Genomic DNA, 21,403 nt, shown 5'->3' with positions numbered 1-21,403 from the left:
TCTCCAAGCTTCTGAGTCCTCAGCCTGCAATGGCGGACTCCAGCCCCCCTCACACCACCTTGCAGGTGAGTGAGGAAACCCAGCACCAGTACCTGGGTGTGCAGCGTGGGAGATGTTTTAGGGATTCCACCCCTTCTTGGAGCTTTTCTATTTAAAACAATTTTTTTTAACTTTTTGTAGAGATGGGGGTCTCACTGTGTTGCCCAGGCTGTTCTTGAACTCCTGGCTTCAAGTGATCCTCCCACCATAGCCTCTCAAAGTGTTAGGATTACAGGCGGGAGCCACTGTGCCCAGCCTCTTCTTGGATCATGTAGTGCTTCCTGGGTCCTTTTCCTCTTTATTCTCCCTCCCCCTGCACCCCAGAACTTATGTGGGGCTGATCTAATCTTACAGACAGGGTGGGAGCCCGGGTGCCCTTCTTACCCTCCCCAAGGGGCTCTAGGACCCTCCAGGACAGTTTTTGCCCAGGTGCCCTGAGGGCTCCTGGAAGCAGCAGTGAGATGCACTCTGGAGTAGATGGCTCCCTTTCTCCGCCTCCAGCCTTCGAGTCCACTAAGAGGCAGCCACAGCCGTTCCCGGCCCCACACTTGGCCCTTCAGCAAGGCCTCCTCACCACATCCTGAGCCTGTTCATCCCCTCCTCCCTGAGGCCACCGCCCGGGTTCGCACCTCCTCATCGCCTGGACCATCCATGGCAGAAACCTCCCACCTGGTCTCCTGGCCCCTCCTCAATGATCTCAACTCTGCCCACACCAGAGGTGATCTCCTGATCTCTGGCGTGAATCACACTACTGTGCCCCCCAGCCCACCTGGCTTGCTGTCAGCGCAGGGTCCAGGCCCCTCACCCCTCCTTTACCCCCACCTCCCAGCCCCTCCCCAGTGTTCCAGCCCCACTGGCCTTCCTTTGCATCTCCCGTGGTTGTGCCCCGCTCCTGCCCCAGGACCTTCGCACGTGCTGTCCCTCAGCCCTGCAAGAACCATCTGCTGGAACGGAGCAGAGGCTGCCTCCTTTGGACGGGACCTGTACCCTCCACTCCCCTACCGCTGCACCACACCAATCCATCATCACACTTATGATGTCATCTTCTCAGAGGTGAGGCGCATTTCTCAACTGCTGTCTCCATCAGACAGGTATCTGGGGAGGGCTGTGGGCTTGCAGTGGCCACCCTGGGTTCATTCATTCATGGCACCTCCCTGTGCCTGGGGATGGCTGAATCTGAGACCTCTAAGGGCTGGGGGAGCCCACCAGAGGGCAGGCGGTTAGAGTGGCTAGATTGGCATTTAGAAAATCGGCTCGATCAAGAAAATTGGCTCAGATAGGCATTAGAAAGTCCCTCTGCTGCTGGGTAGGTAGTAGTTAATGGAGCTGCCGGGAGTTTAGTTAGGAAGCTCCTGGGTATCCTGGTGACAGATAAGGGCGGCTGTGGGAAGGGAGAGAAGCAAATGTTTTCCAGAAATAGAGGTCAAATGGAGAGCATTCGGCTGCTGTTGCAGTCACTGCCAGAGCTCCTCCCAGATTCCTCCCCCAGACCCCAGCCCTCAGACCTTTACCCCTCCCCCAGGGAACTTTCTCTGCCCGCAGCAGCTACCTACGTTTTCTAGTCAGGCGCCATCTTTCGCTGCTGGAACCAGCTTTGCCTGCAACCCCTGGAGGGGCAGAAGCTCCCAGGGATTCATGCACTGCCCAGAGGGCAGAAGGGGGAGCTCCCTTAACCAATCACATGTGATGGGCATAAAATTCCACTTCCCTTGCCCCTGATCAGGACTCCTAAGGGGTGACCCAGCACCATGTCATGGTCACCAAACCCCTGTCTAGAGTCAGCTTCTAGGGAACCCTCACTAAGAACGGTGACTTCAGATTTGGGGGCTGAGAGAAGGAGAAGGAAAGAGCGTTTGCACAAGGTTTTGGCTTGTGCAAGGGTGGCCAGTCCCGAGACGGGAGGCATCAGACAGGGATCCCTGACTCAGATCGAAGGAGGGCTTCAGGATGCAGTGTCCTTGAGGACAAGTGGTTATGTTGGTTTCGTGTTGCCAAAAATCATCAGGGCAGTGACCAAGCTGAGCACATATGCTGTTCACTGTCCAGAAGAAAGGCCCCCAACATCTCAGCACCGTCGCCCTCCCTGCCATGGGGCAGAGCCAGCCAGCATTTTCCTGGCCTGGGCCGGACGCAGCTAAGGCTGAGACATCTGCACAGGGCAGAAAGGGCCAGATCAGGCCCTTCCTGGCAAGCGCCTCCCAGGGGACAATGTCAGTCCCAGAAAGGGTGAGTCATGAGCAGAGGACCCCCCACATCCCTGGCCAGGCCAGGAGGTGCCTCCGCGGGGACTTGCCCCAAAGGAGCACCATCTCCAGTCATCCTCAGAGTAAGGCAGGCTTTCCAACCTGTCCTTTCATCTCTGTCTTGCTCCCAGGCAACCTGTAAACCCCTCGGGGCCCAGAGGCCACGCCTCACTCGACAGCTCGGGAGAGCCAGGCACAGGAGGAGAAGCAACTTGCCGAGGTCAGGCAGTGACATGGAGCCACAGCCTGGCTTCCTGACACCCCTTCTGCCTTACCAGGCTGATGCCCAGGTTAGCCATGTGGGAATTCCCCAGGCCCACCCTGCTGCCATGCCCTGGCACCCTGTAATCTGGAGGCATGTGGGTGCCTGTCACCCAAGCACCCTTTCTGGCACAGCAGGAGGAGAGAGCCAAGCACCCAGGGCAGCCCCCAACCTCAGGGACCCCCAGCTCCTCCTGTACCTGTTGACCCTCCCACTCCTCCAGGGGCTGCCTCATGGTTGGTGGGTCCCTGTCCTGCCCTGTCCTAGCGTGGGTCCTTCAGGGAGTGCTGGAACGCAGAGCTGTGTGGCACCCAGCACACACCCGGGGCCCTGGGAGAGAGTGCGCCTCTTCCTTCTGGAGTGTGAGCTGCCTCCTGCTCTGCACTTGCCCATCAGGCCAAGTGGTAGGGGAAGGGGCACAGGCATGGATTTCCCTGCAGTCAGGGCTGCCCTCCCACCATCTTGCATGGGGAGAGATGAGGGGTAGGGGTGCTGGATGCACAGGTGGAGTCTCCCTTTCTCTCTTTGGTGCCTGATAACCCCTTGCCCAGCTTCTGCCCTGGGAAGCTGCTCCACTTCATAACCCCTTGCCCACCTTCTATCCTGGGAAGTTTTGCTCACCCGTGGGCCATCTACTCCAGCCCAACTCCTCGGGTGGCGACAACGGGCTCAGGGTGTACCTCCCTTCTCCTTGCCCAAGACAGGATCTTTGGCCCTTATTAATAAAAACAACCAAATCTGGCTGGTGCAGGGGCTCACACCTGTAATCCCAGCACTTTGGGAGGTCAAGGCAGGAGGATCACTTGAGGCCAGGAGTTCGAGACCAGCCTGGGCAACATAGCGGGACTCTGTCTCTACAAAAAAGTTAAAAATTAGCCAAGCATGATGGAGTGCTTCCAGCTACTTGAGAGGGTGAAGCAGGAGGGGATTGCTTGAGCCCAGGAGTTTGAGGCAGCAGTGAGCTATGATTGTGCCACTGCACTCCAGATGAGGGAGACCCTATCTCAAAAAAAAAAAAAAAAAGTACAATAATAACAGCCTGCCTGCCTGCCTGCCTTCCTTCTTCCTTTCCTTTCCCCTTTTCCTTTTCCTTTCCTTTCTTTTTTCTTCCCTCTGTGGCCCAGGCTGGAGTATACTCGGCTCGCTGCAGACTCCCTGCGTCCGGCTCCCGTGATTCTCCTGCCCTGGCCTGCGGGCTGCCTGGGATTGCCAGCGCGCGCCACCATCCCTCCCTGGTTTTTCTCCTTTCGCTGGAGGCGCGGTTTCGCCATGTCGGCCAGGCTGGTCTCCAGCTCCTGACCTCCAGTGGTCTGCCCGCCTCGGCCTCCCGAGGTACTGGGACTGCAGACGGAGTCTCGCTCACTCGGTGCTCGGTGTTGCCCGGGCTGCAGTGCGGTGGCGTGGTCTTGGCTCGCTGCAGCCTCCGTCTCCCAGCCGCCTGCCTTGGCCTCCCAGGGTGCTGGGATTGCAGCCTCTGCCCGGCCGCCGCCCCGTCTGGGAGGTGGGGAGCGTCTCTGCCTGGCCGCCCATCGTCTGGGTTGTGAGGAGCTGCTCTGCCCGGCCGCCCCATCTGGGAGGTGAGGAGCGCCTCTGCCCGGCCGCCACCCCATCTAGGAAGTGAGGAACGTCTCTGCCTGGCCGCCCATCGTCTGGGATGTGAGGAGCGACTCTGCCCGGCCGCCCCGTCTGGGAAGTGAGGAGCGCCTCTGCCCGGCCACCCCGTCCGGGAAGAAGTGAGGAGCGCCTCTGTCCAGCCGCCCCGTCTGGGAGGATGTGAGGAGCACCTCTGCCCGGCCGCCCCGTCTGGGAAGTGAGGAGTGCCTCTGCGCGGCCACCCTGTCTGGGAAGAAGTGAGGAGCGCCTCTGCCCGGCCGCCCCGTCTGAGAAGTGAGGAGCGCCTCTGCCCGGCCGCCCCGTCTGGGAAGAAGTGAGGAGCGCCTCTGCATGGCCGCCCCGTCTGGGAAGTGAGGAGCGCCTCTGCCCGGCTGCCCCGTCTGAGAATTGAGGAGCGCCTCTGCCCCGCCACCCATCGTCTGGGATGTGAGGAGCGCCTCTGCCCGGCCACTCCATCCAGGAAGTGAGGAGCCCCCTCTGCCCGGCCGCCACCCCGTCTAGGAAGTGAGGAGCATCCCTGCCCGGCCGCCCCGTCTGGGAAGAAGTGAGGAGCGCCTCTGCCCGGCCGCCCATCGTCTGGGAAGTGAGGAGCGCCTCTGCTCAGCCGCCCATCGTCTAGGAAGTGAGGAGCGCCTCTGCCCGGCCGCCCATCATCTGGGATGTGAGGAGCGCCTCTGCCCGGCCGCCCATCGTCTAGGAAGTGAGGAGCGCCTCTGCGCAGCCGCCCCGTCTGGGAAGTGAGGAGCACCTCTGCCTGGCTGCCCCATCTGGGATGTGGGGAGCGCCTCTGCCCGGCCGCCCCGTCTGGGAGGTCTACCACAGAGGCCAGAAGCAATGTGGGGGCTGGACGTGGTGGCTCACGCCTGTAGTCCCAGTACTCTGGGAGGCCAAGGCGGGTTGATCACTTGAGGCTAGGAGTTCGAGACCAGCCTGGCCAACATGGTGAAACATATGAAAAATACAACTGACAACCAACCAACCAACCAAGCGACAACAAAACAGGTCTACCCTGGAGTCATACTCTAATTTTTTCTATTTTCCTCCCTTTCTGATCCTTTATCCCACTTTCTTTTTTTTCCTCTTCCTTCTCCTTCTTCTTTGTCAAATAGAGGATTGAGTTATTATCATTGATCCATAAAAAAAAAAGAAAAGAAAATAATAATAATAACAGTCAAATCTATTAAGTGTTTACCTCATGCCTGGCCCATAGCTGAACACGTGGCCCATATGACTGTACTCATGATCCCTGTTTTTCAGGTAGGAAATGGAAGCTCAGAGAGGTTAAGTGGCCCACCCCCAGTGCACAGCTAGTACTTGATGGGGCTTCTATGTACCTCTCAGACCCGGGCCTACCTTATTCTTCATAAACCCATGAAAGTTGCAGATCTATCTAACATATACACACAGGAAGCTTCTGGCAGCTTGAGAAATATTTGTGACGTGAATAATCACAGCTGCTACTTACTAGGGGCTGCCTAAAAACGGCACTTTGGGCCGGGCGCAGTGGCTCACAGCTGTAATCCCAGCACTTTGGGAGGCCGAGGTGGGCGGATCATGAGGTCAGGAGATCGAGATCATTCTGGCTAACATGATGAAACCCCGTCTCTACTAAAAATACAAAAACATTAGCTGGGTGTGGTGGTGGGTGCCTGTAGTCCCAGCTACGCAGGAGACTGAAGCAGGAGAATCACTTGAACCTGGGAGGTGGAGCTTGCAGTGAGCCGAGATCACGCCACTGCACTCCAGCCTGGGCGACAGAGCCAGACTCCTTCTCAAAAAAAAAAACAAACAAAAAAAAAACTACACACAAAAGAACAGCATTTGTTTTTATTTACTGATTTAACATTTAGTTCATTTTTTAAAAAAGATGGTTCAAAATGCAAAAGAGATAAGAGGGTCTCTTTCCCTGCTGGCCTCTCTCATCCCCTAGCCACCCCAGTTCCCTTTCTGATACCAGTTTCTTCAATTCCTTCCAGAAATACTTTTTATTTTTGAGATGGAGTCTCGCTCTATCGCCAGGCTGGAGTGCAGTGGCATGATCTCGGCTCACTGCAACCTCCGCCTCCCGGGTTCAGGCAATTCTCCTGCCTCAGCCTCCTGAATAGCTGGGACTACAGGTGCATGCCAACACACCCAGCTAATTTGTGTATTTTTAGTAGAGATGGGGTTTCACCATGTTGTCCAGAATGGTCTTGAACTCCTGACCTCGTGATCTGCCCACCTTGGCCTCCCAAAGTCCTGGGATTGCAGGCATGAGCCCCCGCGCCAAGCCTTTTTTTTTTTTTTTTTTTTTTTTGAGATGGAATTTTGCTCTTGTCGCTCAGGCTGGAGTGTAGTGGTGTGCTCTTGGCTCACTGCAACCTCTACCTCTCGAGCTCACATGATTCTCTTGGCTCAGCCTCCCAAGTAGCTGGGATTACAGACGCCTGTCACCATGCCCAGCTAATTTTGTATTTTCAATATAGATGGAGTTTCCCCATGTTGGACAAGCTGGTTTCAATCTCCTGACCTCAGGCGATCTGCCCACCTCGGCCTCCCAAAGTGCTGGGATTACAGGCATGAGCCACCAGGCCCAGCCTTTTTCCAGAAATACTTAGTGCATTTACTCGAATGTTAGACTACTATACTGATACGATTTGGATCTATGTCCCCACCCAAATCTCATGTTGAATTGTAACCCCCGATGTTGGAGGTCGGGCCTGGTGGGAGGTGATTTTATCATGGGAGTGGATTTCTCATGAATGGTGTAGCACCATCCCTCTTGGTACTATCCCTGTGACAGTGAGTGAGTTCTCATGAGATCTGGTCATTTACAAGTGTATAGCACCTCTCCCATCTCTCTCTTGCTCCTGCTCCCGCCATGTGACATGCCTGCCCCCTCTTTGCCTTCTGCCGTGATTGGAAGTTTCCTGAGGCCTCTCCAGAAGCTGAGCAGAGGCCAGTGCCATGCTCCCTGTACAGCCTGCAGAACTGTGAGCCAACTAAACCTCTTTTCTTTATGAATTACTCAGTCTCTGGTATTTCTTTATAGCAATGTGAGAATGGACGAATCCATGTACATACCGTATTCATTATCTATTGCTATTGCTGCATAGCAAGTTAGCCCAAAATTTGGCAGCTTGAAATATGAATAAACCTTTTTTATCTCACAGTTTCTGAGGGGCAGGAATTTGGGAGCAGCTCAGCTAGGTGATTCTGGCTCAGTGTCATGTGAGGCTGTGGTCAAGCAGTTGGCTAGGGCTGCTGTCATCTGAAGGCTTAACTGGAGCTGGAGGCTCTACTTTCTGGATGGCTCATTATGTGGCTTTTGGCAGGAGGTCTCAGCTCCTCACCACAAAGATGTCTCGATAGGGCTGCTTGAGTGTCCTCACAACATGGCAGCTGGCTTCTGTCAGGAAAAGTGGTCCAAGATGGGACAGAGTGGAAGCTGCAGTATTATTTATGACCTAGCCTTGGAAGACATGTTTCCACTGTATCCTCCTAATTACACAGGTCAGCCTTAGTTAATGTGGGAGAGGACCACGTTAGGTCCCAGGAGGTGGGAATCATTGTAGGTCATCTGGAGGCTGCCCAGTACACACAGTGTCCTGCACCTTGGTTTTTTTCGCTGCACAACAGTATTCAGAATGGTTCTATATCAATATACACAGAATAACCTTGTTTGTTTGTTAGTTTGTTTATATGAGCTAGGGTCTCACTGTGTCACCCAGGCTGGAGTACGGTGGCACGATCACAACTCACTGCAGCCTCAACCTCCCAGGCTCAAGCAATCCTACCACCTCGGCCTCCTAAGTAGCTGGGACTACAGGTGCATACCACCATGCCTGGTTAATTATTTTTAAAAAATGTTTTGTAGAGATGGAACCCCACTACATTGCCCAGGCTGGTCTCAAACTCCTGAGCCCAAGTGCTCCTCCTGTCTCAGCCTCCCAAAAAATATTGGGATTCCAGGCATGAGCCACTGCACCCAGCCTATTTTTTTAACTGCATAGTATTCCACTGTGTGGGAACATCATGATGTATTTACCCAGCCCACTATTGATGGACTTTGGGTTATTCCTGATCATTTGCTGTTACCATCAGGGCTGCAGTGACCATCTGATTTGCAGAGGCATTATTTCCCATATCTGATGGGGTGATACTCAGGGGTGGACTGGCTTAGTCGAAAGGGGTGGTGCTTTGAAAACACAGCTGTGAAATCTTTGCCATGTCTTGGATTAAGAAGTGGGATCTAGGCCAGGCACCATGGCTTATGCCTGTAATCCCAACACTTTGGGAGGTCGAGGCAGGTGGATTTCTTGAGCTTAGGAGTTTGAGACTAGCCTGGGCCACATGGTGAAGCCCCATCTCTACCAAAAATACAAAAATTAGCCAGTTGTGGTGGCACATACCTGTAGTCCTAGCTACTCGGGAGGCTGAGGTGGGAGGATTGTTTAAACCCAGGAGGCAGAAGTTGCAGTGAGCTAAGATCGTGTCACTACACTCCAGCCTGGGTGAACCAGACCCTGTCTAAAAAAAAAAAAAAGGAAAAGAAAAGAAAAAAAGAAAGAAGAGAGAGAGAGAGAGAGAGAAAGAAAGAAAGAAAGAAAGAAAGAAAGAAAGAAAGAAAGAAAGAAAGAAAGAAAGAAAAAAAAAAAAAAAAAAGAAGTGGAGTCTATATCTCCTCCTCTTGAAACTGAGTGGGCTTTTGATGAATTCAACCAGGAGAGTATTACAGAAGTGATGCTGTGGGATGTCTGAGACTTGGTCATAAAAGGCCATACAGTTCCATCTTGTTTGCTGGAAGACTTGTTCTTGAAGCCCTTACCTGCAACTTAAGAAGTCTGACTCCTTGAGGCTGCAATGCTGGAAGGAAGACCAAGACACTTGAAGACGCCACATGTCAGCACATCAGCCACTGTCCCCAGTGATGGTGACACCCAACCTTCAAGTCATGCCAACAAAGACACCAGACATGTGAGTGAAGTAGTCTCCAGACATTTTGAGTGACCCCCTCCCCAGGTGAGGCCTTACTCTTCATGGAACAGAAATAAACCATAAAAAACTAGAATAAAGGATATGAGCATTTTTTTTAATGTGTAGCAAGCACTTATACACTTTAGCTCATTTAATTCTTCCAAGAATCTGGCAGGGCAAGTATTATCAACCCCATTTTACAGAGAAGAAGAGCAGAGCTCAGAGAGCTTCAGCAACTCACCCAGGGCATCACAGCAGGTGACTGAAAGATCTGGATGCTAACTTGGGTCTTTCTGGCTCCAGACCCACCCTCCTACATGGGTTGCTTGCTGAAAGAGGGAAACAACTCATTGTGTGGAACTTTCAAGTTCAGCCATAAGAAATTTCTAGACCCAAAGAATACACTGAATTAGATCAGAAGTTCCATGCCTGAGTCCTCTGGGAGGTATTTTTGGCAAAAAGCCGCTGGAAAATTGTGCATCCATTCTTCCTGCCCATGTTGTGTAGGCAGGGAGGAATGTGTAAACTCTCCACTGTTGCTGAGAATTCTGTTCATTGAGGATCTCAACTGGCCAGATGGTCTTACAGTTAACTACCCTGCTGGCTAACAAACAAATGAAGCTATTACTTCCTTTAGTAGGAGGAGCCCTTTCTTTTAAATTTAAATTTATTTTTGCTTTCTGATCCAACTGAGGAACAAGTTAGGAGGAAAGCTTTCTAAACATGAAATTCTGCCAGAGCACTTGCCACCGAATGGGTTTCTCCCTACTGGTGATAAGTGGTATTGCAACTCAGCTCTATTAGACAAAAGGGAGGTGAGAGACACGTGTACATGGGGCAATCTCTGGAGCTGGAGACAATTTCAAGGGAAGGCTCAACTAAGAGACAGTGTCACAGAATGATTACACTTGAGTCTCAGGAGTCACAGGATCTGAGTTCAAATCCCTGCCTTGCTGCATGTCCATTAGGATCCACTCAGGAAAACAGAAACCACATCAGGTATTTCAAACAGAGGGAAATGGATACATGAATGATGAGACTACCAGAGATAAGCATCAGCAGGAAGCCAGTACCACCCAGAGTGCAAGAGTGAAAACCAGAGGACCCCGTATTACCAGAGCCCGGGAGCTGGGGCCATCTGAAATGCAGGAATGGCAACCGAACCATTCCAAAGGCTAGACTTTGCCAGGGACACTGGAGCCACAAAGAAGCCCCTGCTGCTGCAAAGATGCCACTTGAAGCAGAGAGAGGGAGAAATACCATGCTTTATCCCTTCCTCTCACCCTCCAGCCTCCCGTCAGGCTTCCCATTTGTTTAACTCAGTAGGGAGCCAATGGGCAAGGAGGCCTGGGATATGTTGGTTCTCACCATACAGAATTGAGCAAGAGGACAGATATGAAAGCAAACAGGCAAATGCAGCCTCTGTCTGTAAATGCAACATTGAGCAAGAGACTTAGGCCGAGTGACTTCCTGCTCTGGGCCTCAACTTCCTCCTCTGCAAAATGGGGATAACATGCCTATCTCATGGACCCATCATGATGACAGTCAAGAGAGATAATCCAGAGAAGGCTGCCAGTACCCAGGCTGACAGGGGGTAACAAGCACTGCAGACTTGGTGGGGCTGTTGGTGGAACATCCCCAGCCCTCCAGAAGTCACCACTGCTGCCCACTGGGGGATATTTTCCATAGGACCCTTCTTAGATTTTAGTACAGGAGGGAGCAGGAATGGGGGAATTAGCTTCGAAGTAATGTCCCCTTGCCTGTCACTGCCTTTTTTTTTTTCTTTTTTTTGAGACGGGGTCTCACTCTGTCGCCCTGGCTGGAGTGCAGTGGCATGATCTCAGCTCACTGCAACCTCCGCCTCTGAGGTTCAAGCGATTTTCCTGCCTCAGCCTCCTGAATAGCTGGGATAACAGGGGTGTACCACCACGCCTGGCTAATTTTTGTATTTTTAGTAGAGATGGGGTTTCACCATGTTGGCCAGGCTGGTCTTGAACTCTTGACCTCAAGTGATCCTCCTAACTCAACCTCCCAAAATGATGGGATTACAGGTGTGAGCCACTGCACCCAGCCTGCCACTGCCTTTTGTATAGAAGTGTTCCAGACTAGTTTGTGCTTTCTAAAGGCTGAGTGTAAGGGAATGTGTGGTGTATGTTCATGGTAGGTGTGTGATAACGTGAATATATGCGTGTGGGGTATTTGTGTGAGTGTGGAAGTGTGTAAGCGTGTGTGTGAGAATGCATGGCATATGTATATTGTATGAGTGTGTGGTGTATGAGATGTATGGTGTGTTTGCGAGGGTGTGATGTGTTTGGGCGTAGCATGTGTGCGAATACATTTGTGTGACTGTCTGTGTGCTTGAGTGAGTATGGGTGTGTGGTGAGTGTGAGAGGGGCTGCAGGGTGAGACTCGGGTTCTCCATCTATGCTTCTCATATAGAGCTGTAGAAGGTCCTTTTGAGAAATCCCCAAACCACAGCCTGCTGGGCCCTGTGTCAGGGCAGAGTCGGGGCTGGGGGCCAGGTGGGCTGAGGTTCTTCAACTTGAAACTAAGCTCCTTCTGCTGGGTGTGTGACCTTGGCAGCCCATGTGACCTCTTCTTCTGTGCTTCAGTTTCTGTTCGGTGTTTTGTTTTGTTTTGTTTTGTTTTGTTTTGTTGTGAGACAGGATCTCATTCTGTTGCCCAGGCTGGAGTGCAGTGGCACAATCATAACTCACTGCAGCCTCAACCTCCTGGGCTCAAGCCATCCTTTTGCCTCAGCCTCCTGAGTAGCTAGGACTAAGGGTGCACACCAGCTAATTTTAAAAATTATTTTTAGTAGAGACGGAGTCTCATTATGTTGCCCAGGCTGGTCTCGAACTCCTGGGCTCAGGTGATCCTCCCACCTCAGACTGACAAAGTGCTGGGATTATAGACGTGAGCCACCGTGCCCTGCCTGTGCCTTGGTTTCCACATCAGTAAAATGGGGGTAATCACTGGACTTCCTAGGATGGTTGTGATGTTGTGAGTGCTTGGCCCAGGGCTTGGGGTGGTGGAAGGCATTAGCCACCTATTGGTATCAACTCTTGCTATTTATGTTGCTATTTTCTCTCATCATTATATTTATTTCATCTAAAGAAGTGACGGTGGCCCTCAAGAGGAGGATGAAAATCAGCAGGGCTGGCCGTACGGAGTGTTGTTCAGGATGGGGAAGCCCAGCGACTCTCAGGTGCCACTATGGGGAATGGAAGTCATTCAACCCATCTGAAAAACGGACGGTATCCACAAAAGCTGACCATACACATACCCTATACCCAGCAATCCCAGTCCTGGGCAAAAACCTGGAGAAACGAGGCATCTGCCCACCACAGGCCTGCACATGCAGCATGGCTCAGGATAGCCCCCAAGGGGAGACAAATCCAATGTCCACCAACAGAGTCATGGAGAAATAAAGTGTGAAAGAGGAGCCGGGCACAGTGGCTCATGATTGTAATCCGAGCACTTTGGGAGGCTGAGACGGGTGGATCACTTGAGGCCAGGAGTTCGAGACCAGCCTGGCCAACGGGGAAACCCTGTCTCTACTGAAAATACAAAAATTAGCCAGGTGTGGTGGCGGACGCCTGTATTCCCAGCTATTCAGGAGGCTGAGGCATGAGAATCACTCGAACCCGGGAGATGGAGGCTGCAGTGAGCTGAGATTGCACCACTGCACTCCAGCCTGGGTGACAGAGTGAGACTCCTTCTCAATAAAAAAGTAAAATACAAAAAAAATAAAGTCTGAAACAGCCATGCAGTGGAATACCACTCAGCAATGCAAAAGAACAAACTCCTGCCATATGCGATGTGAATGAAACTCACAGACATGGCGTTGAGGGAATGAGGTCAGCTAGTAAACATCCCCACTGTCCGCTTTCACTCATCTGAAGCAACAGGCTAAACTCATCAATAGTGACAAAGATCAGAGCAGGGGCTGCCTCTGGCCAGGAGGTGGGGAGGGTCTGAGGGACCATGCTAGAAACTCCCTGGACCTCAGTCTGGGTGGTTGGTCTGTGGGCATACAACTATGTCAGAACTCATCAAGCTGGACACTCGGATGCGTGCATGTAAGTGATTGTGTTTCCCCTTGATAAACACTTTTTTATGACACAGAGTCTCCCTCTGTCACCCAGACTGGAATGCAGTGGCACCATCATAGCCCACTGCAGCCTCAAACTCCTGTGCTCAAACGATCCCCCAAACTCAGCCTCCCTGGTAGCTGGGACTACAGGTATGCACCACCATACCTGGTTAATTTTTGTATTTTTAGTAGAGACAGGGTCTTGCTATCTTACCCAGGCTGGTCTCAAACTCCTAGACTCCAGTGACCCTCCTGCCTTGGCCTCCCAAAGTGCTGGGATTACATGCATGAGCCACTATACCCTTTTTGAAATCCTTTTTTTTTTTTTAAGTAATCAATAGATTGTAGGAATCATGGTAATAAAAGACTGATTCATGCTACATAAAGTGGATGAACTTGAAAATATTATGTTGAGTGAAAGAAGCCAGACACAAAAGGCCACTTACTGTATGATTCCATTTATATGAAATGTCCAGAGTAGGCAAATCCACAGAGGAAGAAAGTAGATTAGGGTGGGCTGGGCGCGGTGGCTCACGCCTGTAATCCCCGCACTCTGGGAGGCCGAGGCGGGTGGATCACGAAGTCAGGAGATCGAGACCATCCTGGCTAACATGGTGAAACCCCGTCTCTACTAAAAAATCAAAAAATTAGCCGGGCGTGGTGATGGGCACCTGTAGCTACTCTGGAGGCTGAGGCAGGAGAATGGCGTGAACCCAGGAGGTGGAGCTTGCAGTGAGCTGAGACAGCGCCACTGCACTCCAGCCTAGGCGACAAAGAGAGACTCCGTCTCAAAAAAAAAAAAAAAAAAAAGAGAAAGTGGATTAGGGTTTACCAGGGGCTGGGACAAGGGGAAGGGGGGTGACTGCTGTGAATATGGGGTTATATTTTAGGGTGGTGAAAACATTCTGGAACTAGACTGATGGTTATATAACACTGTGAATGTACTAAATGCTACCTAACTGTACTTTCAATTGGTGATTTTTATGTGATGTGTATTTTACCACCTTTTTTTTTTTTTCTTTCTTTTTTGGAGACAGAGTCTTGCTCTGTCACCCAGACTGAAGTGTAGTGGCATGATCTTGGCTCACTGAAACCTCTGCCTCCCAGGTTCAAGCTATTTTCATGCCTCAGCCTCTCGAGTAGCTGGAATTACAGGTGTGTGCCACCACACCCAGCTAATTTTTGTATTTTTAGTACAGATGGGGTTTCACCATGTTGACTAAGCTGGTCTCAAACTCCTGACCTGAAGCAATTCTCCCGCCTTAGCCTTGCAAAATTCTAGGATTACAGGCATGAGCCACTGCACCTAGATGCCACCATTTGTTTTAAAGTAATTAATGCGGCTGGGTGCAATGGCTCATGCCTGTAATCCCAGCACTTTGGGAGGCCGAAGCAGGCAGATCACCTGAGGTCAGGAGTTCGAGACCAGCCTGGCCAACATGGTGAAACCCCATCTCTGCTAAAAGTACAAAAATTAGCCAGGTGTGGTGGCATGCACCTGTAATTTCAGCTACTCGGGAGGCTGAGGCAGGAGAATGGTTTGAACTCTGGAGGCGGAGGTTGCAGTGAGCCGAGATTGCGCCACTGCACTCCAGCCTGGGTGACAGGTGAGACTCCATCTCAAAAAAATAAATAAATAAAAATAAATAAATAAATAAAGTAATTAATGGTAAAACAAAAAAATGTTGAACTTTGCTCTGAATCTTCACAGTATGCCTGCATGTGGTGCGCTATTTTCTGTTTTGCAGGTGGGGAAGCTGAGGCCCAGAGAGGTGAGTGGCATGTCCAAAGCAGCCCAGCACAGGGTGCGAGGCAGACAGGGCTGGGCCCCCCGCCTCCCCTGCAAACCTTCTGCCAGCCGGTTGCAGGAGGCAGTTCCTGGAAAGCAAGCGGGCCGAGTTCCTCATAGAGATCAGAAGAGCAACAAGATCTCCAGGCCAGGGCAGAGGTCCCCACGCTGGACGCTGGTGACACTACCCCTGGGCAGGAAGGGCCGGGAGCATGCAGATCTCAGCCCTGAACAGCCTGTGCTCTCGCCTCGAGGTTCTTGGTAGGTTGGGAACAGCCTGTCCTGCTGAGCTTCCTGTCGCCTCTCTGGCTGCCCGCAGGCTGTACAGCTGCCACCGCCAGCCCTGGCTCTGGAGAGGGGGGTCTCTGGGGCTCTCAGCAGGCCATGGTGGGGGTGGCTGGGGGCCAGTCTGAGCTGAAAGACCATCACAGCTTGCAAGCCACCTCCCCGCTCTGTCGCTGGCCCTCCTTGAAGAGAAGTTTTTTTCAATTAACCAAAGTGGTGCATGGCAATGTGATAAGAGAATCAAATACAGAGCAACAGAATCAACGCCCCACACCAGGAAGTCGCCGACTTTCTGTTCTCTCCCACCCCTTCCTTCCCTCCCCGCCTCTTTCCCCTACTCCTTCAATTCCACAAACATTTATTGAGCACCTGCTCTGTGCCAGTCGCTGTTCTAGGCCCTGAAGACACAGAAGTGAACAAAAAAAGAGTCCCTGTGTACATCCTGGAGGGACTTTCCCCGTGTGTGTGTGTGTGTGTGTGTGTGTGTGTGTGTGTGTGTGTCTATACAGTGTAGGCAGACAGTGGATAATAAAAGCTGTTTAGCAGGCACTTTCTCTGAGCTGTTCCATGTGCTTCACTTATACTCATTCAGCTAATCCTCAGGACACCCCCGTGAAGTCAGTGATATTAGTCACAGAGGCCCAGAGAAGTGAAGTGACTTGCCCAAGGTCACACAGCCAGCAAGAGGCCAAGCCCAGATTGAACCCCAGCCACCTGGCTCTGGAGCCTGCAGCGTAACCACAGCAGGGAACCACCACCGGAGACAGACATCAACAGCCACTAGGAGATGTTAACCAACAGGTTTGTCTTCACGGCATGGCCCCCGCTTCACCGGCTGCACTGTTTGATGAGTTTTGCAGGTCCCAGATCTTATAAGCTCATGGTAATTGATCCGAGTGATGCAGAGGTCGGCCTAAAGTTAGAAGTGGACCCCTCTCTGCCCCAAGCCAGCCCTTCACCCCAATTCCATTCCCACAGTTTGGGCATCCACCCAGGCTGCCAAGCCAAGCGGGGGCTGCCCGGGTTAGCAGGGACCTGGCCATGGGCCTCCTCAGCCCCCGGGGCCGCTTCTCTGAGGAGTGGGTGCCCCGCCCCTCCGTGGGCCGCCTGGTTTCTCTTTCTGGCAGCGTCTGTAGTCCCCTGGCTCTGTCACCCACAGCTATTCTAGGCCTCTGGTTGCTTTCACTTTTTGCTCTGCGTCTTTCTGCCTCGGTGGTTCCCCACCATCCAGCCTGAGACCTCCCCGTTGCCCGCCCTGGGTTTCTGTCTGCTCCTCTCCATGGTGGCTGGCCCTGGCTTTGCCCCAAAGCATGGAGAAAGCCAAATGCAGGCTGTAGAAAGGTCGGGGATCAGATCCCCCCATCCCTCCATGGCCACGTGACCAGGCCCGCCTCTTTCCTCTGAGCCTCACGTCCTTATCTGAAGAGGGAATGCTGCTCGTGCCCACCTTGCGGGGATGTGGGGAGGGGGGTGGTGCCAGTGGAGGCTCCCAGGGGACCCTCCAGGAGTCTCCTCATCCTGACTCGAGACTTGGCACATGGTGGGGGCACAGGCCCCCTCTCCCGCCATGGGATCGCCACATCCAGGCTTTCATGGGTTGAGATGCTGAGGAAAGGAAAGAACAAAACGTGCTGGGGGAGTGGCCAACACGGCCTTCAGCTGGGTGACTTTGGGCAAGTCACTTCCCCTCTCTGGGCCTCAGTTTCCATATCTGTGAATGAGGCAGCTGGACTGAAAAATAGTCACAAAGCAGAGTGACACAAACTGGGCAACAGGAAACCCTGGAGGCCCTCGACCCAGGCTGGGGCTGGGGATGGTTTTGCGAAGCCTCTTGGGAGAGGGTTGCCTGAGCTGAGTCTCCAAAGAGAACAGGGTCCCTAAGTCATGGGAGGTGAGCCAGAGCAGTCCGGAGGGCACGGTCAGCACATGCTAAGGTCCTGGGGCACAGAGTACAGGGCTTGAGAAAGGTTCCTCTTGCTCCATGTAACTTTCATCATCCAACAGGCTGTGGTGGCACTTGCCTGTATCCCAGCTATCTGGGAAGCTGAGATGGGAGGATTGCTTGAGTCTGAGAGGTCGGGCTTGTTCTCCTGGTGTTGGCAGAGTCCAGAGGGAGCAAGTGGAAGCCACAGATGTCTTGAGGCCTAGGCCGAGATCTAGCACATCACTTCGTCACTTCATCCTTTCATTTCATCCTATTGGCCAAAGGAGCCCAATTCTAGGGATGGGGATCTAGACTCAACTTCTTGATAGGAGAAGTAGCAAAGTCACACTGCCAAGGGCAGGGACACAGGGAGGGATGAAGAGCTAGGGATGGTTTTTCTTTTCTTTTTTTTTAGAGACAGTCTTGCTCTGTCAACCAGGCTGGAGTGCATTGTCATAAGCTTACTGCAATCTCCACCTCCCGGGTTCAATCTGTTCTCCTGCCTCAGCCTCCCAAGTAGCTGGGACTATGGGTGCCTGCCATCACGCCTGGCTAATTTTTGTATTTTTAGTAGAGGCAGGGTTTCACCATGTTGGCCAGGCTGGTCTTGAACTCCTGTCTTCAAATGATATGCTCACCATAGCCTCCCAAAGGGTTGAGATTACAGGCGTGAGCCACTGCGCCTGGCAGGGCTGGTTTTTCAATCACTCTGATGAACTCCCCAACACTCATCCCTTGTCAATTAAGTTCCAGGCCAGTCAAGGTGGCTCACACCTGTAATCCCAACACTTTGGGAGGCTGAGATGGGAGGACGTCTTGAGCCCAGGAGTTTGAGACCAGCCTGGACATCATGGTGAGACCCTGTCTCTATAAAAAATAAAAAATTAACCAGGTGTGGTGGTGCTTGCCTATATCCGAGCTATCTGGGAGGCTGAGGTGAGAGGATTGCTTGAGTCTGAGAGGTCGAGGCTGCAGTGAACTGTGATCGCTCCACTGTACTCCAGCCTGGGAGAAAGAGTGAGACCCTGTCTCAAGAAAAAAAAAAAATTAACTTCCAGTTCCTGGTCACTGACTTTCAACAACGGGCAGGTAACTCAATTCTGGCCAGTGAGACATGAAGAAAGCTTTCCTTGCTCCTAAGGGAAGCCCCAGGGAGACATGTTTTCTGTTCTTCCTGATGTGATGCCTGAAACTTCACTGGCCATCTTAGGACTGGCCTCAGATAAAACCAACAGTGAGGTATCAGCTGAAAGATGGAAGGAAAATGAACTTGGATTTCCTATTGAACAAGATATTACATGTCCAGATTCTTTTTTTGTCCCCTATTGAACAAGATATTACATGTCCAGATTCTCCTTTTTTTTTTTTTTTTAAGAGATGGGGTCTTGTTCTGTCACCCAGGCTGGAGTGCAGTGGTGTGATCATAGCTCACTATAGCATCGATCTGTCCTCAAGTAATCCTCCCACTCTGGCCTCCCAAAGCACTAGGATTACAGATGTGAGCCACCACACCTGGCCCATTTCCAGATCCTTTTTTAAAAAATATTTTGTAAAATAGAGACAGGGTCTCACTATGTTGCCTAGGCTGGTCTTGAACTCCTGGCCTCAACGATCCTCCTGCCTAAGTCTCCCAAAGTGCTGGGATTGCAGGTGTGAGCCACATGTGCTTGGCCCATTTCCAGATTCTTTAAGCGGGTTTACATGAGGATTCCTTTTACTTTACCCCAAAGACATCCTTAATGATGCCTCTGGTTATTTTGGTCTTTGTGAGCCTTGTCTGCTTCACTGTGCCAGGTCAGAGCTTGAGAGCTGCAGGCTTTTCTCCCAATGATGTTGGAGGGTCCCAAGTGCAGCCCCAAGCTTCTGCCATTCATATACAGGGACCTCCCCTCTGCCCACTGCACCAAGGCCTCTCAGCCCCCACGGCCAAACCAGCAGTCACGATCCTGGATTCAGGAGACAGACCTGGGTTCTGGTGAATTGGACTCCACCCTTTATCACTGTGCAACTCCAGGTAAGTCTCCTAACCTCTCTTAGCCATAGGTGGTTCTTCCACAAAACGAAGTAGTCAAACCTACTTTCGCATGGTTAATACTTCATGACAGCACATTGAAAATGTTCAAAAATCTCTCTCTGGCAATTAAAATTTGCATCTCTGTGGGTTTTCATGGTTTCCAATGTGCTTCTTAGTCTCTTAATAATAACAACAGCGACAACAGTAATAGCAACAGCCAGCAATTAGGGAGTACCTGCTCCGCACCAGGCACACTGCAGATGGTCTTGCATGCACCATCTCATTTAAAATCTTCTGTGCTCAGGACACTCCCATCTCACTCTGCATCAAAGCCTCGCTCCTTTCCAGGATCCATGGTCTCTGCGTGATCTGATTCTACTCCTCACCTCTCCATCCTCACCTCTGACTTCTCACCCCTCACGCATGCTGCAGCAGCCACACTGACCTTTCTTTGAACAAACTGGGAACAGTCCTACCTCAGGCCCTTGGCACCTGCTCTTCCACCTGCCTGAAAGGCTCTACGTCCAGATGGGCAGCTTGCTCATCCCTTCCAGCTCCCAGCTTCTTGGAGAAGCCTTCCCTAGCCCTCATAATAAAATACCAACCCACACCTGGCACCTCCTAGCCACACCCCACCCGCCACTGCCTGCTTTACTTTACTTCCCTCTGACATACTGGTTTTTTGTTTGTTAGTTTTTGCTTTTGTTTGTTTTGTTTTTGAGACAGGGTCTTGCTCCGTCACCCAGGCTGGAGTGCAGTGGCATGATCTTGGCTCACTGCAGCCTCAGCCTCTCCAACTCAAGCAGTCCTCCCACCTCAGCCTCCAGAGCAGATGGGACCACAGGCGCACACCACCACGTGGATCCAGCTAATTTTTTTTATAATTTTTTGTACAAACGGAGCCTTGCTGTGTTACCCAGGTTGGTCTCAAACTCCTGGGCTCAAGCAAACCTCCCACCTCCACCTCCCAAGTGCTGGGATGACAGGGGTGAGCCTCCGCGCCCAGCCCACATACTGTTTAACAGGTTTGTTGGCTAGAGTTTGCCTCTCTCCCTGCTAAACCATACGTTCTTCAAGGGCAGAGGATTTGGTCTGTTTTGTTCACTGCCAAGAGCCCAGAGCCAGGAAGAATGCCTGTCGTATAATAAGTGTTCAGTAAATGTTTGTTGAATAAATGAACAATATATACGCCCCTATACCATAAATGCCAGTGTTATTCCCATTTTTCAGCTGCGACGCAAGAGCTCAAGAAGGGAACTGGCTCCCATTTGCACGGCAGAAGGAGCCATGGTGGGACTCTGATGTGGAGCCAGCCTTGAGCTGTACAGCCTTGAGCTGCAGAGCCAGGACTCTGCACAGCACCCGCCTTGGCCCCTTTAAGGCCTCTGCTCCTGGATCTCCCAGGTAAGGCCTGATGCTGGGCTGGATGCCAGAGGGCCCTTCCTGTTGGCATCTCTGCAAAGCCTCACGTGTTGTCTGATGGCAACATAGTACTGGGAGAGCCCTGGAGGCCTGGAGCAGGACCAAGGAACAGTCAAGTGGACAAAGGCCTTTCTGAGGAGGAAGCAGGTGACAGGAGGGAGCCCTGAGTGGCAGGACCAGCCCTGGGAAGGACAGTGTCCTTCACAGCTCAGAGGTCAGAGTTGAATCAGGCCCACAAACCCTCCCTGAGCCTCTGCTCTGGGCTCCTCATGCATGGGCCTAAGAGCCAGGGGTGATTCAAACTTAGGTATTAAAGTGGGGGACAGACGCAGGTGGGTCCTTCAAGGGGGGCTATTTTAACTTTTATTTACTTACTTACTTGAGGCAGAGTCTCACTCTGTTGCCCAGGCTGGAGTGCAATGGTGCAATCTCAGCTCACTGCAACCTCTGCCTCCTAGGTTCAAGCGATTCTCCTGCCTCAGCCTCCCGAGTAGCTGGGATTACAGGCACCTGCCACCATGCCCGGCTAATTTTTGTATTTTTAGTAGAGAAGGGGTTTCGCCATGTTAGCCAGGCTGGTCTCGAACTCCTGACCTCAAGTGATCCATCTGCCTTGGCCTCCCAAAGTGCTGGGATTACAGGCGTGAGCCGCTGCACCCAGCTGCTATTTTTATTTCATTTCAGCCCTATTCTGATCCTTCTTGGAGATAATGTTTCCCTATTTCACAGATGGGGAAATACAAACTCAAAGAGGTGAAG

General features: G+C 52.0%; 1 protein-coding gene across 2 annotated transcripts; it reads left to right on the top strand.

The window, feature by feature from the left end:
* The first annotated feature begins 454 nt into the window (after positions 1–454).
* LOC115831282 lies at positions 455–20,995 on the top strand. 2 transcript variants are annotated; one of them, XM_030798970.1, is made up of 8 exons: positions 455–757; positions 941–1,092; positions 2,414–2,572; positions 14,959–14,982; positions 15,079–15,260; positions 15,877–16,085; positions 19,089–19,222; positions 20,453–20,995. In XM_030798970.1, exons 1-6 carry the CDS (start codon positions 517–519, stop codon positions 15,878–15,880), a joined length of 762 nt encoding a protein of 253 aa, XP_030654830.1. In that variant the 5' UTR covers positions 455–516; the 3' UTR covers positions 15,881–16,085; positions 19,089–19,222; positions 20,453–20,995. The 2 variants fall into 2 exon arrangements, with proteins under 2 accessions (XP_030654830.1, XP_030654828.1); XM_030798968.1 differs by lacking the exon at positions 19,089–19,222 and having other exon boundaries at positions 455–1,092.
* The last annotated feature ends 408 nt before the right edge of the window (positions 20,996–21,403 follow it).

Source organism: Nomascus leucogenys, chromosome 18 (genome assembly GCF_006542625.1).
Source record: "Nomascus leucogenys isolate Asia chromosome 18, Asia_NLE_v1, whole genome shotgun sequence".
NCBI classification, from domain to species: Eukaryota; Metazoa; Chordata; class Mammalia; order Primates; family Hylobatidae; genus Nomascus; species Nomascus leucogenys.
Note: the sequence above shows the minus strand (reverse complement) of the source record. Positions and strands in the feature narration are given on the sequence as shown.

Bases quoted from the DNA above. Each gene is read 5' to 3' on its own strand.
- LOC115831282 (XM_030798968.1), top strand. From the start codon at position 517: ATGGCTCCCTTTCTCCGCCTCCAGCCTTCGAGTCCACTAAGAGGCAGC. The intron at 1,093-2,413 runs GTGAGGCGCATT...TCTTGCTCCCAG, and splicing joins ATGATGTCATCTTCTCAGAG to GCAACCTGTAAACCCCTCGG. The intron at 2,573-14,958 runs GTTAGCCATGTG...TCTGTTTTGCAG, and splicing joins CTTACCAGGCTGATGCCCAG to GTGGGGAAGCTGAGGCCCAG.